Source organism: Zea mays, chromosome 5 (genome assembly GCF_902167145.1).
Source record: "Zea mays cultivar B73 chromosome 5, Zm-B73-REFERENCE-NAM-5.0, whole genome shotgun sequence".
Classification (NCBI taxonomy): Eukaryota; Viridiplantae; Streptophyta; class Magnoliopsida; order Poales; family Poaceae; genus Zea; species Zea mays.
Genome location: NC_050100.1, coordinates 11180463 through 11193489, shown reverse-complemented (window position 1 = coordinate 11193489; position 13027 = coordinate 11180463). Strand labels below are relative to the sequence as shown.

The window sequence follows — 13027 nt, the reverse complement described above, 5'->3', positions numbered from 1 at the left end:
ACGCTACTGCAGGGCCAACAGGACAACACTAAAAGCTACAACGCCATGTGCTATGTGCTCCACTAAGTGCTACGGTTCTAGGAAAGCGAACAGTGAATCGCCAGGGATAGGGGAGCTACAGCCAGGCCCCTTTGGGTCGATTTCCGTGCACACCGGTATTAGTTAGTTGAGGAAATATATATAAAGGATGAGAAATGGGTATGAAAAATGGTCATGGTAGGTAGGGATGAAAATGGTCGGTAACGGTCGGGAAAGTTCTCCAACCACTTTTAAATCCATATTTAATCTGAAATCGGGAACGGTAACGGGATCACGGGTCGGGAAAACGGGAACCGGAGTAATGGGATGACGGTAAACGGTACATCTGGTGAGGAACATATAGATAACGGTCGGGAACTGGTAACTAAAATAGGAACAACCATGCAAGTTTGCACTTTACTGATAAATACGAACATGTGCTCTATTATCTTAGCCAGTAGTTTAATATAGCATTCTCATTTCAAGTTTTCAAGCGCATAACATTATTAGCAAGACTATGCTATGAAACTAGAATATGCAGATACCTCACAAAATCACAATTCAGTTTTGAAGCAAGGACCGATTTTCAAAATTCAGTTTATACTTTATACCATACCTCACAATTCAGTGCTCGTGTGCGTGGATGGGGCTGGGGCTGCTCACAACTGTGCCTATGCATGCGTGTGACAGTTTACGAGATAGGGTATTTGGGATAGACTTGAAAATTAGGCTTGCATGAATGGATGTTGGTTGTTGTTACTTGGGCTGAAACGTATTGGTTGGCAGGTCTTAGGTAGGCTAAACTGTGTGGATAAAACGAGAATATTAATGGGATTTCCCGTATAAATACGGGTTCCATAAATACGGTCGGAAAACGCCTCAACCATCTACATTCCCGATTTCGCCACTTTTTCCTGGGGATTTTCCATTCCTGTTTTTTTGCGAATATGGTATATGGTCATTATTACGGTATACGACATCGATCGGTACAAGATTTTTCCATCTTGTTTTCATCCAAATAGTTAGGTATACAGAGAAATTTAGGGGGAACCGTTACGGGAAGGAGAAAAGTAGATGATGAAATCTAAACAACGTGGCTGCATAGTGTGATACAAGGGGTGAAATTTAGGACACCGTTGCAGATAGTCTCAATAGAGTGAATGGTTGTAGATGTCTTCTATACGAGGTGAGTATCTTTTGGGTGATTTAGTAAAATATAAAAGAAAGTATAGATAGCAGGAGAAATGTAGGAAGAATGGTTGAAGATGGTTGACCTCGGCCGGACGGCTGCCATGGCAACGGCAAAGGGATTTCGGCGAGCAGAGAAGTACACAGGGGCGGCGGCTGGGCGCAGGGCGAGCCATGGAGATGGGCGCCGAGCTGGAGGAGCAAGGGGCGCGCCAGGGAGAGGCGACCGCGGCCACCATTGGGAACAAGCCGGAGCTGCGCGCGCTGGAAAATCACCAAACAGAGGACGGCAACCTCGAGACCCTGGATCTCTGCACTTCCTTTTCTCGTCTCCAAGCTTCCACCGGCGAGTGGTCCGTCGCCGAACCCGCCCAACCTCGAGACCTTGGATCCCAGCTTCGCAGAGGTGTCCGAGTACAATCCGCCAGGATCCTACCGGCGTCGTTGACGAGAGCTTTGCTACAGGAAGAGGGCGTGAGAGGAAGCTTTCGTCTCCGCGCGGGAGGGAGAGAGACAGTGTATAGCGGACGTCTGAGATCCGCCACATTTACAGTCTCTGGTCACGCGCTCTAAATTTACCGGACGTTTTGCCGTTCGTTGTTGGGTGGATGCAGAAGGTCGCTGACCGCCAGATTTAGCGTACAGAACCATTTACCGGCTCTTGTTGGAGACAGTCTCAGTCTCTCAGATCCACCCTAGGGGCTAGGCGTAGGGTGGTGTGTTTTGGACGCGATGTCTTGGATCTTCCCCTGTTTTGCTTGGAATTGGAGCCCGGCTTGCTGCAGAAGGAAGCAACGGGCGCAGAAGCCCGGTTTCTTCACGTCCGGAAATGCTCTCCATAGGCCCAGTGGCCCACCCAACCTGATTACCAGATCTACCCCCTCCAACCCCACCCCACACCCAACAGTGTGTTCGATATAGCCTTAAAAAAACTATTCTGTGATTTGTCCCGAGAATAACGGCTATCAGACTTGTATTCGCCCCAACACACGTCAATCCACTAAAGCTTAGGGCTAGTTTAGAAACCACAATTTCCCTATTTAGCATGTAAATTAAGCTTAAAAAGCTATTTTGTAATTTAGCTAAAAAATCACTAAGATTTTGTTTGGATACTTTAATATTTATTTCAATCCACATATAGTAAAGTAGATTAGGGTGTAATTTAACTTAATTTATACCCTATCAACCACAGTACATGTAGATTAGAGTGTCCAAACAAACCCCTAAAGGGCTACTTTGGGAACCTCAAACCCCCTTCGGGAATGGAGGGGATTAAGGTAAAAATAAACTAATTTCATCTTCAATCCCCTTCAATCCCGAAGGAGATTTGAGTTTTCAAAGGAGCATGTGAAATGGAGAGAATTGAGGGGGACTATAATCTCTTGTTATTCAAAATTGAATAGCAAGATATTATAACCCCCTCAATTTTCTTTATCCCAAACAAGCCCTAAGGTTGGTTTGATGAGCAAGAAAATTGAAGGGATCATGGGAAGAAATCCTTCGATATTCAATTTGAATAGCGAGATAATTCCTTCCTATAGATCTCCTCTGTTTCCAAACTAACCTTAGCACTAGTTTAGAAAACCTATTTTACCAAGGGATTTCTATTTTTCACAGGAAAATTAATTCATTTTATCTTGAAAAAACAGAAATCACTTGAGAAAATATGATCTCCAAACTAGCCCTATTGTTTTTTTTCTTGAAAGACACAGGAGAGCTGCATCAAGCTTGCTAACGCTGTTGTGCGATTAAACCCCCAGTTGTGCGATTAAACCCTCTAGTTATGTGGCAGTGGCAATGGAATCAGACGTGCCCCACCCTCAGAAAAAATAAAGCTAGTGCATTGGGAAAATGATGAACATATCTTATCTGGAAGACATGCACCAGGGAATAGCACACAAAAACAGACGCAACGCGAACAACCTTATCGAGCTTCTGCTGAACACGAAAGTACAGTTTGTTTCTTTTTTAAAAAAAATGTATAAACATGTCTTACATCACAGACCAGAACATCTTGGTTAGGTGACAGCAGATAGTTTTGGATGAAGCTGAGCTATGCACAAACGGAGGTCAGAAGTCTAAACACCACAAAATTTGACTAATCTGTTCCTCGAATCGACAAAACCCTTGGAAGAAGAGACTATAATATTCATCTGCGCTGTACTATACTATGAATACTTCTGTCATATAACTCTCAGCAGCTGCAGTGCTTGCTGCACTTCATGCACCACAGCAAAATTTCTACTCACAGATGTAACGATAGCAGCAGAATTGTGGTGCCATGTACTCAATCCACGTGTTGTTTTCTTGTGAGCCGTAGATTTACATACCAATTTGCAAGGCAGCGCAGTATCAATCCCACGATTATCTTGAATATGGCGAGCATAAAATAGGTCAGAACTGACCAAAGTAAAATCCAGAATATTCTCCAGATAAAAGGGCCAGCAGGAAGGAGGGTAGCATATACTGGGGTCAATACACGAATTACCTAAAGAAACAAGGCATTTTTCCCATGTAAGTAGTCTGTACAATGTAGAATGGGACGATACAGCATGGTTAGTTGGGTGTGTACTTACAACACAAGCTGGGGCAAGTGGGATGAATGTTAGGTCCTTCTGACGGTCATCAGGTTTGTCATTCAAAATCTGTAGAGAATATGGTCATTAATGGTAGTTTAATTGATAATAATCAAATTCTAGGTAATTGAACTTCAATGACACAAACTTTTGGTATGCTCAATCAATCAAAGCAAGGGAAACTGTGCGGCTGTGCCCCAGGAGGACCTGGAACATATTGAAAACTAATGCTCTATGCAAGTCAATCATCAGTTCAAATGGCAAGTTGACCTTTTCAGTAAATGCATCAAAAGGTCACTGGCAGAGAATTACAGAAATCCAGTAAGCAATGCGGCAATAGTATAGCCATCACAAAGTACATGTCACTTAACAAAACTAAACTGTTATGTTTTTGTGCATATAAGTTTTATTTTCTTTAACAGTTTAGCTTCATAATAATCAAATACCTTTTATTTTTGAAGATGAACAGCTACCTAATTATTGCTTAGCTATCAATTATTTTATCAAATGGCACACATCATTAAGCCTGAAACACGGATAGAATTGAGATAAGCATCAACGCCTCACCTGCTTGCAAAGATCTTCCAAAAATTCTGAATATGCAACTGGCTTTATCTCATTAAATTTTGCAAGGAAAGAATGTTTGATAGCATCGATAAGTACTTCACACAAAAAAACCAATGACGCATTCTGTGGTGGTAACAAACAAAATATTTGAACGAGTTTTTGGATTTGATAAAAAGAATCTTTGCATCAGGGGTACTGCAAATGGAAGAATGCTAAACTTACAATAAGAAAGCTGTCAAACCATGGGCCCTCTGCTTCCAAGATATTTTGAGCAAGAACAAATAGCAGAAAGGCCATGATGTGAAATCGCTCAATGATGTCTGCAATTTACAATGTTATAAGCAAATAAGCAGCATCTTCATATGAATATATTATCAAGAAAAAAGCATGTAAGATTGAACAAAGGTGAATACTGATAGAGGTGAAACCCTAACCCTAATCCAGGATTGGGTGTGTATTGTATGATCAATAGGTGGGCCAAGCCCATTACACAGGGGTAGTCAGGTAAATACAAGAGGGAGGGCTCAAGCCCAAACCCTAAACATGAGTCTAACAAATATGAAGTTTGCTCAATTTACAACAACATGATGATTGCAACAACAGCAATAAAACCTTTTATCTCAAGCAAGTCAGGGTAGGCTAGAGTTAAAAAGTCAATAGAATCCATAATTCAATTTTCGAGCACATAGATAGTCGTTTTCCTCTTATTCAAGGCTAAATCTTTGGTATATCCCATCCTTTCAAGTCTTCTTTTACTGCTTCTTCCCATGTCAACTTTGGTCTTCCTCTTCCTCTCTTATTTTTGCTATCGCGCCTTAGGATCCCACTACACATTGCACCACTAGAGGTCTCCGTTGGATATGTCCAAACCATCTCAACCAGTGTTAGACAAGGTTTCTAAATTAGTGCTACCCCTAGTCTATCACGTATGCCAGCATTACAGACTCGATCCTTTCTTCTATGGTCACAAATTCAACACAACATATGTATTTCCACAACACTTATCTGCTGAATATGTCTTTTTTAGGCCAACATTTTGCACCATACAACATAGCAAGTCTAATCGTCATTCTATAAAACTTGCCTTTTAGTTTCTATGGTACACTCTTGTCATATAGAACGTCAGATGCTTGACGCCACTTCATCCACTCTGCTTCGATTATATGGCTAACATCTTCATTAATATGCCCATCTCTTTGTAGCATTAGTCTTAAATACCTAAAGTTGTTCTTCCAAAGCACTAATTAACCTTCCAAACTTACATCTCCTACCTCATCTGTAGTGCCAAAATCACATCTGATATATTCTGTTTTAGTTGTACTAAGTCTAAAACCTTTGTACCCTAGAGCCTCCTACCCCAACTCTAGTTTCTTATTTAGTCCTATCCGACTTTCATCAACTAGCACTACATCGTCTACAAAAAGCATACACCAATATACCACCTTCTATGTCCCTTGTATGTAGGGGTGGGCACATTTTTACCGGAAACCGAAAACCGAACCGAACCGGAATTTTGGTTTTTTCGGTAGTTCGGTTTGGTTTCGGTTTTTGTATCCGTTCAATTTTCGGTATCGTAATCGGTTTTCACCGTATACCAAACCGATATACCAAAAAACCGAATTACCTAACTTTATCAATTCTAAAATTTGGCTATTCGATTATGTGAACTAAATGTGTGAAACAATTAAATTGTTATTCACTTATTTATATGTGATGTATGATGTATCTCTAAATATTTATACATATATAATTTTGACCTTTTAAAATTATGTGTAATCTATCATATAAACTTTTTGTATGTGTTGTCTTGAGTATAAAGTTTGGTATTCGGTTTTTACCGAAAAACCGAAGTAAAAAACCGAAACCAAACTTCTCGGTTTTTCATTTTCAAGAAAATCGATCGGTTTCTAATGTGTAGAAAACCGAAGTTTTTTAAAACCTAAAAACCGAACCGAAGTTTCAAAAAAACCGAATGCCCAGCCCTACTTGTATGTCCCTTCCAAACTAACATTGATAAATGGTTAACCTTACATTTGTCTGCAAAAAGCATACACCAAGATTGAATTTAGAGAATATGTATGGTTTTTTACCATCAAACTGCTGGTTGAAGCTAGTTGTTTAGATCAATGGTTTTGAACCTTACATTGATAAAAATGTACACAAAGCTGTTTGAAGATGGTTCAGTTTTTGTGAAGAAGCCTATGTAGATAAATATTAAAGTCCAGCTTAGCATTTTTTTAACATGGCTAAAAGGCTAAGATGATGAAGTAGCTCAGCACATAAAGAACCAAAGAACAAATACAAAAGCACATGGTTTGGAATAATATGCGTATAAATAAGCACACTCACCATAGTATACCAAATTATGAAGATTCTCTTTGCTAACACGCTTAAATACATTACTTTTAATCTCAGCAAAATTGTTTGATACCAGTAGAGCCAATAATGCATTATTGTGGGCAATAATGCATGTTGACAGGGTGATCGCCTGAGCTAACAAGACAAATGAATGGACAAGTATAACTTATTAAGGGATTCAAAATTCGATGTTTATATTATAATAGCAACAGTATTGATAATACAATTAAATTTTACAATGTAATTAGAGCTCATTGATGTCAAGCAAATCCATACCACTGTATATTCAATTGAAAATTTTGCTATTGCAATCACTAGATTCACCACCAGATCTGTGTGTGACCTTTATCATTAGGCAGTCAGGTGTCTATGATCTTATCTAGTTCTAATTCAAATTACACCTAACATTTAAAGGGAAATTAACTACTGACAGATTAGAACTCAACTAACTTAACCTACAGTGACTAGCAAGAAAATTAACTGATGCAATCTGCAGAAAAGGATATCAAATGCAACAACGGCTATAGCCTCATCCAAAATGAACCGCATCAGTTCAAATGTCACATTATCTGTCGAGCATGCTGACAACCCCTCAGCTGAGTTGAACAGAACTTGCAGCACATCCTCACCGAATGATTGACAGAGTTTGTCAAAGATCTAAAACAAAAACACAGGTCAAGCACACAGTATTAATAATAAACAAACATATACTATAAATAAATAGTATACTCACCTCTAGTACGTTGTATACGACATAAAGCTTGATTGTGCCCTGACCACGAATGACATGGTAAATTAAGCTAATATCTGACACCAAAAAAAAACAATCGTAGGCCGATTAACAAATACGTAGGATGGCCACTTGTTCAACAAAAAACGGTTGGGGGGGGGGGACCTATCATTTGCAAAGAGGCAACTCCAAGGGCTAGAACTACAAAACATCCATAATCTGATAAATCAGCAGCATTTGGCCGCCGGAACTTCCTGTCACAAATACATTGGATAAATAATTACATGATCTAATATGTCAACCAAAGAGGGACTGAATGGGAAAGAGTGGCCTTGTAAAAATAAAGCTGGTAAAAAGTCAATGGTAGAAAACACACAACTACAAACAAGTAGAGCATCAGGAAAGGAAATGATGTAAAACAGTAAATAATGCTGGTGGTTTCTTGCACCTCTAAAGTTTATTATAGTAAATGCTACAAACATAAGTATATAAGCCAATCTACCCAGTAAACTAATATTGACAATGGAGGATACCAAGCATAAAATAGCCACTTGATTGGAAAATAAAAATAAAAAATACTTTTGCCTTGTTTTGCAAAGTATTGCTTCGAAGCAGGTTATCTCTGTTTATAGCAATTATTCCATGGTTCACATTTCCTCTCAAAGTAAATCATGTACTGTACAAGGAGCTCAACTTCTTTCAGAAAGCTACTGCTGGTCTGCTGCATTTCAAACTGAGATTATGTTAACTAGGAAGTGAGTTCCCATACTTGTAAAGTTCCCACATGCAAGTTCTCTAAAAAGTAATATACTAAAAAGTAAATCATACTTGTACATCACAAATGTACTAAAGCTCTCATGGTTGGGTTAAACATCCCATAGCAACTAGGGTGCTGTTTGGTTCAAAAAATGTAACGCAAATGGTAATGGTAATGGTTTCGGCTCGATTACACAAATTTGAATAGGCTGGTATCAAATTTTAGTGTGGTATCTGATTACGGTTGGACTAAAACAAACATGATTTAACGTTATCCGTTACCCATTACATTACAAATATATGAACCAAACGGCACCTAGCTTATCAGAAAGTTGTGGTCAAAGTGCATTAAGTTTTCACTGCAACAGAGTACTAGGTTTACGGAGCAAGGTTAACTAGCTTAAGCAGAAGCCTCCCAACCAGAGCCAGAACTGGTACCCTAAGACTAGTTCAACAAGTAATGTTTAGGTGCAATTATCTTAAACAAAAATTATATCATTACGAGATAACTTTTTGTGAACATCATATAAGACAACATCTATCAGAATCTACAATTATATATCACAGAATGTTTCCGCACCGTTAATATGTTGCTAAACGATAGTTGTCGAAATTTGTTTCAGGCAACAAATAATTAAAAGATAGAACATACTTCACTTAATTTAAGTAAAACTGCAAACCCACCTGGTCTTCATCACCCGCCAGATGGTAACGACAATTCGTGCAGGCATAATTGTAAGCAATGACAGAAAGGAATCCAAGCAGACGAAGAATCCTGCGACAATTAGCTGCAGCATTTTATCATTATCAAACATCTCTCTCATCACACAAACAAGTGCATAATTACTCCTGAAACATGTGAAGTGCACACATAACCAAGTATGAGGTTCATCACAGCACATTCTGCCCTTTTTTAAGTCAATATACATTTTTGCCTATCAATACCCAAACCAGGACAAGAATTCGTTCATGATTGTTCAGTCAAAAGTATGTGATGAGTTATTGGTTTCATCAACATGCAAAATTAGTTTTTAAAAAATGCCAAATTGTGAATAACTCTTGCATATTGGATCCATTTTCCAGCAATGCCTGACACCAAGCAAGATAATAAACTAGAACAGCATCAATACTCGAAAGTTCAAATAACATACATGAGGTTTACACAAGTATTGCCATTAGAAGTGCAGATGCATACCCGTTCACATCTCCATGGGACATGAAACATAGTGTTGTACACCCGCTGCCGCTTCTTCTCATTGCCCACTGCAATTGTGCTTCTCAGTGAATTGCCACCATATAGTTCCCCAAGAAAGTATCTGAATGGTGATTTGTCAAGGCGCTCAAATTCTGCAACAGCAAATGGTTTATAGATGTGTGAATATGCATATCTAGGGCTTGTTAACTCAATATACAATAGCATGGTATTAAATCAGAATTCAATTTGAATCTACCAGTGCAATGAAAATTGGTCCACTAAATCCATTATTCTGTTTTGTGATCAGATCTCCCAAATTTAGTCAGATATCAAAATCCGCCAAGAATGGACCAGCAATTAGTATTTCAGACTGTGACGTCTTTCCAGCCTAATGCTCTAATTCTCTAGGATGCAACAAACTTCACAGGCAGCATGTCATGTTCTACTTTGTTCATATCACAGAAATGAAGCAAGACCATCTAAGAAATTCAGGGGTTCTCTAGAACGAGGAGTGGTGAAAGGACCATCAAATTATCACAATAAAAGGCATGTGGCTCTGCAGAATTACAGTGAACAGTGAGATCTGAACCTCCGAGAATTTTGTTATTGTCCTTCATGTACTTCTCCCAGTCCAGCGACGACTCCTTCTCCAGCTTCTTCTTCATGCCGCCATTTGCCTCAGGCCGCCACGCCATGGCTGCCACATCCGCCACAGCCGCAGCAGCTGCGGCGCTCTCCCGCGTGCTGCTTCCGCAGCTGCTGGTCCCATCATCCGCGGACGCTGCCACCACCCTCCCGCCCCCGGAGACGCTCCTCTGCCTCAGCTCCACGCCAACATAGGTCACGCAGCTCGCCGCAGACCTTTCCGCGTCCGAGCTCTCGCACACCGTCTCCGCAGTCGACTTCAGATCCAGGACCCTGAACGCCGCGGCCGAGTTGCCGCCGCCCTCCACGCGCGGCTGCTGCTCCCCCTCCGAAACCGCCTCCTGGATCGGGGGGCTCCGGAACCCACGCTTGCGCTTAGACCGCCTCCTGCGCCGGCGCTGCCCATCGGACGATGTATCGGGCAGGGAGCGCGGGGAGATGTCGTCCGGGTCGTCGGCGGTGAGGTCGCCCGCGAGAAGCTCGAAAGATAGCTGGCGGCCGCCGGATCGGAGCGACATGGGAAGCAGCGGCGTCGGTGGAGGGGGACGGTGTGGTGCACGGCAAGGAGGATTCGGGAACCCTCTCACGAACCCTAAGATTGCACGTCGCCGCGCCGCGCGGCGGCGAGGAGCGGAGGCGGCGGGTGGAGTAGGGGCGCAGAAAAGAACAATGTCCTTTTCCGGTCGGGGTTTATTAATTGCTTGTTTAATCGTTTTCTTTTTGTTTCCCGACTCTATCCCAAATTAAAATTCGTTCGTTTTAGTTAATTAATGATAATACTTCAGTGTATATTATACTTCATCCGTTATAAAATATAGTTTTTTCTAATTCACATTTTCGTTCACATTCATTCAAATAATAATATATATAGACATATATGTAAACTACATTTATATATTACTACTAGGTATATACACGTGCGTTGCAACGGGGGACACTTGTGCAAGCATATGTCACTATTTAGTGATGCTATCAATAATCAACTCAGCAATCATAACAAACATCGAAATCTACCATTTCGAACAACCAAAATTGGCTCAATACCATTGTTAATTGAAATAGGCAAATCCTAAGTTCATAATACATGATATGATGATATACCATGGCCTCCATATAACATTTTTTCATTGTAGGGTGAAAAATATAAAAAGGAGATCCTAAGCCTATTGAAAGAGGATGGTGAGTTGTGATTATCAAAATTATTTTAGCACTCAAATATGGACCTCTTATGTTGTGGCATGATTTCTACATTACTACATAAAGACAAGTAATATAACAATATTCAACTCATCTAAAGACGAATTCTCTAAAAGCAGTCAGAGCAACTGAAGCTGTACGCATTCAAATTCACGGGTTCCTTACATAAACCATGAGGCAACCATGTAAATTTTATTGGAGAGCATCTCGCAACATTTAGATCAAACAATTAGTGCCATCTTCTGCATAGATCAAACAATTGTGTTAGTTTGTTTAAGCAAATTGTTAACTAATATGAATCTACATGTGAGGTTCTCAACAACATAGTTTTGTGGACCGGGGACATGCTCAGTTGGGCGAACCATCGTGCTAACGTTGATGTCGATAGAATTCACCATAGCTCAGTTGACAGAAGAGACAAAGTACAATCCCAGTCGAGCACGCGAGTCAACTCGTTAGAGAATATTTTGCTGCCAGTGAGTCCATTTTGAGGAGCGACTGGTACACTAAGGCTACTGGCACCTCCGGTACGACGCTGCTGGTAAAACTTATTTCACCCTCCTATAGGAAAGGGAAGAGACAACATTCTTTCGCATAAGCAGACGTAGAGCCAACATTCTTTCGCATAAAGTTCTGAACCGATGGCTACGAACTATTCTAAAAATTGACTTGCTAATTTGTATACGGATATATATTTCATTAAGATGTGGAAACAATTTGCAAGTATGTGTGATATGTTGCTTTACTAAACGACTTGACCAATCTATATTTTTCGGTCCAAAACGACTAAAAAGTAGTTGTCATAGTTATATCTGATATTAAATGCATTGAAAACTATATAGATCATCAAGGTAGCAAATTCACGTAAAAAAGTATCATGGTTGGCCTGATCATGACCCGGTTTTATTTTTCCCCTATTTTTCATAAGTCTCTATATTATATTTGAGTATAGAGTTTAAAATAAAAAAAATGTGTGTGTTCTAGTGGCTAGGTGGATGTGAATATGAGTTTAAAGCAAATAATCATGGTTCAAATCCTATTTACATATATTTTATCTTATTTTTACCGTTTAGTTCCTTGAAACTGTTCAAACACATGTGCTGATTAGCACATTTATTTTTAACATATAATTCCTACCGGGTATCAAACACATGCTCAGTCACTCGCATGCGCAGCAGGCTTTGCATTCACGCTTGTGCACATGCAGGCTTTGCATGTAGTGGTGGCATTTGCATGCACGGTTGTATGCGCAGCTTTAGTTGCATTCGTTGCATGTGTGGCTGGCTGGGCTTGCATGTACGTAGAGGACGGAGCTTGTATGTATGCAGAGGCTTGCATGTACGCAGAGGGCGGGCGGGGGCACGAATCTGGCCTACATTAGCCTCTTATAGCATCTCCAACAATGCCTCAAACTAGTGCCTCAAATTGAAATATAGGGCTCTACACAGGAAAAATCACTCCAACAGTGCCTCAATTCAACAAATTTTGTCAAAAAATTATAGGGCACCCTCTCAAGTGCCTCAAATATACTACACCGTAGTGGGCTGCCCTATAATCTAGATTTGGGGCTTTACTGTTGGAGCGGAGTGCTTTGTTGGTGCCCTAAATTCTATAAAATTTACTTATTTTTAAATTATAAGGCATTTTTATAGGTCACGTTGTTGGAGATGCTCTTAGTAGATAGTATAGATTTAAAATATATATAATTAGTCTAAACAAATTATATTTTAGTACAAGGGAGTATATGCGTCTATTATATTTATTCATTTGAAAATATTCTTATTATATTTATTCATT

The 13027-nt window shown here is 40.1% G+C and overlaps 1 protein-coding gene across 2 annotated transcripts; it reads right to left on the bottom strand.

Moving 5' to 3' along the window:
- Positions 1 to 3143: 3143 nt before the first annotated feature.
- LOC100383976 (uncharacterized) lies at positions 3144 to 10708 on the bottom strand. Of its 2 annotated transcripts, NM_001362236.1 has the most exons (11): positions 9978 to 10690; positions 9389 to 9540; positions 8878 to 8981; positions 7603 to 7691; positions 7441 to 7514; positions 7214 to 7364; positions 6699 to 6866; positions 4572 to 4669; positions 4350 to 4472; positions 3783 to 3851; positions 3144 to 3694 (listed from the first exon to the last, which is right to left on the bottom strand). In NM_001362236.1, exons 1-11 carry the CDS (start codon positions 10549 to 10551, stop codon positions 3494 to 3496), a joined length of 1803 nt encoding a protein of 600 aa, NP_001349165.1. In that variant the 5' UTR covers positions 10552 to 10690; the 3' UTR covers positions 3144 to 3493. The 2 variants fall into 2 exon arrangements, with proteins under 2 accessions (NP_001349165.1, XP_008644131.1); XM_008645909.4 differs by lacking the exon at positions 4350 to 4472 and having other exon boundaries at positions 3146 to 3694; positions 9978 to 10708.
- Positions 10709 to 13027: the final 2319 nt, after the last annotated feature.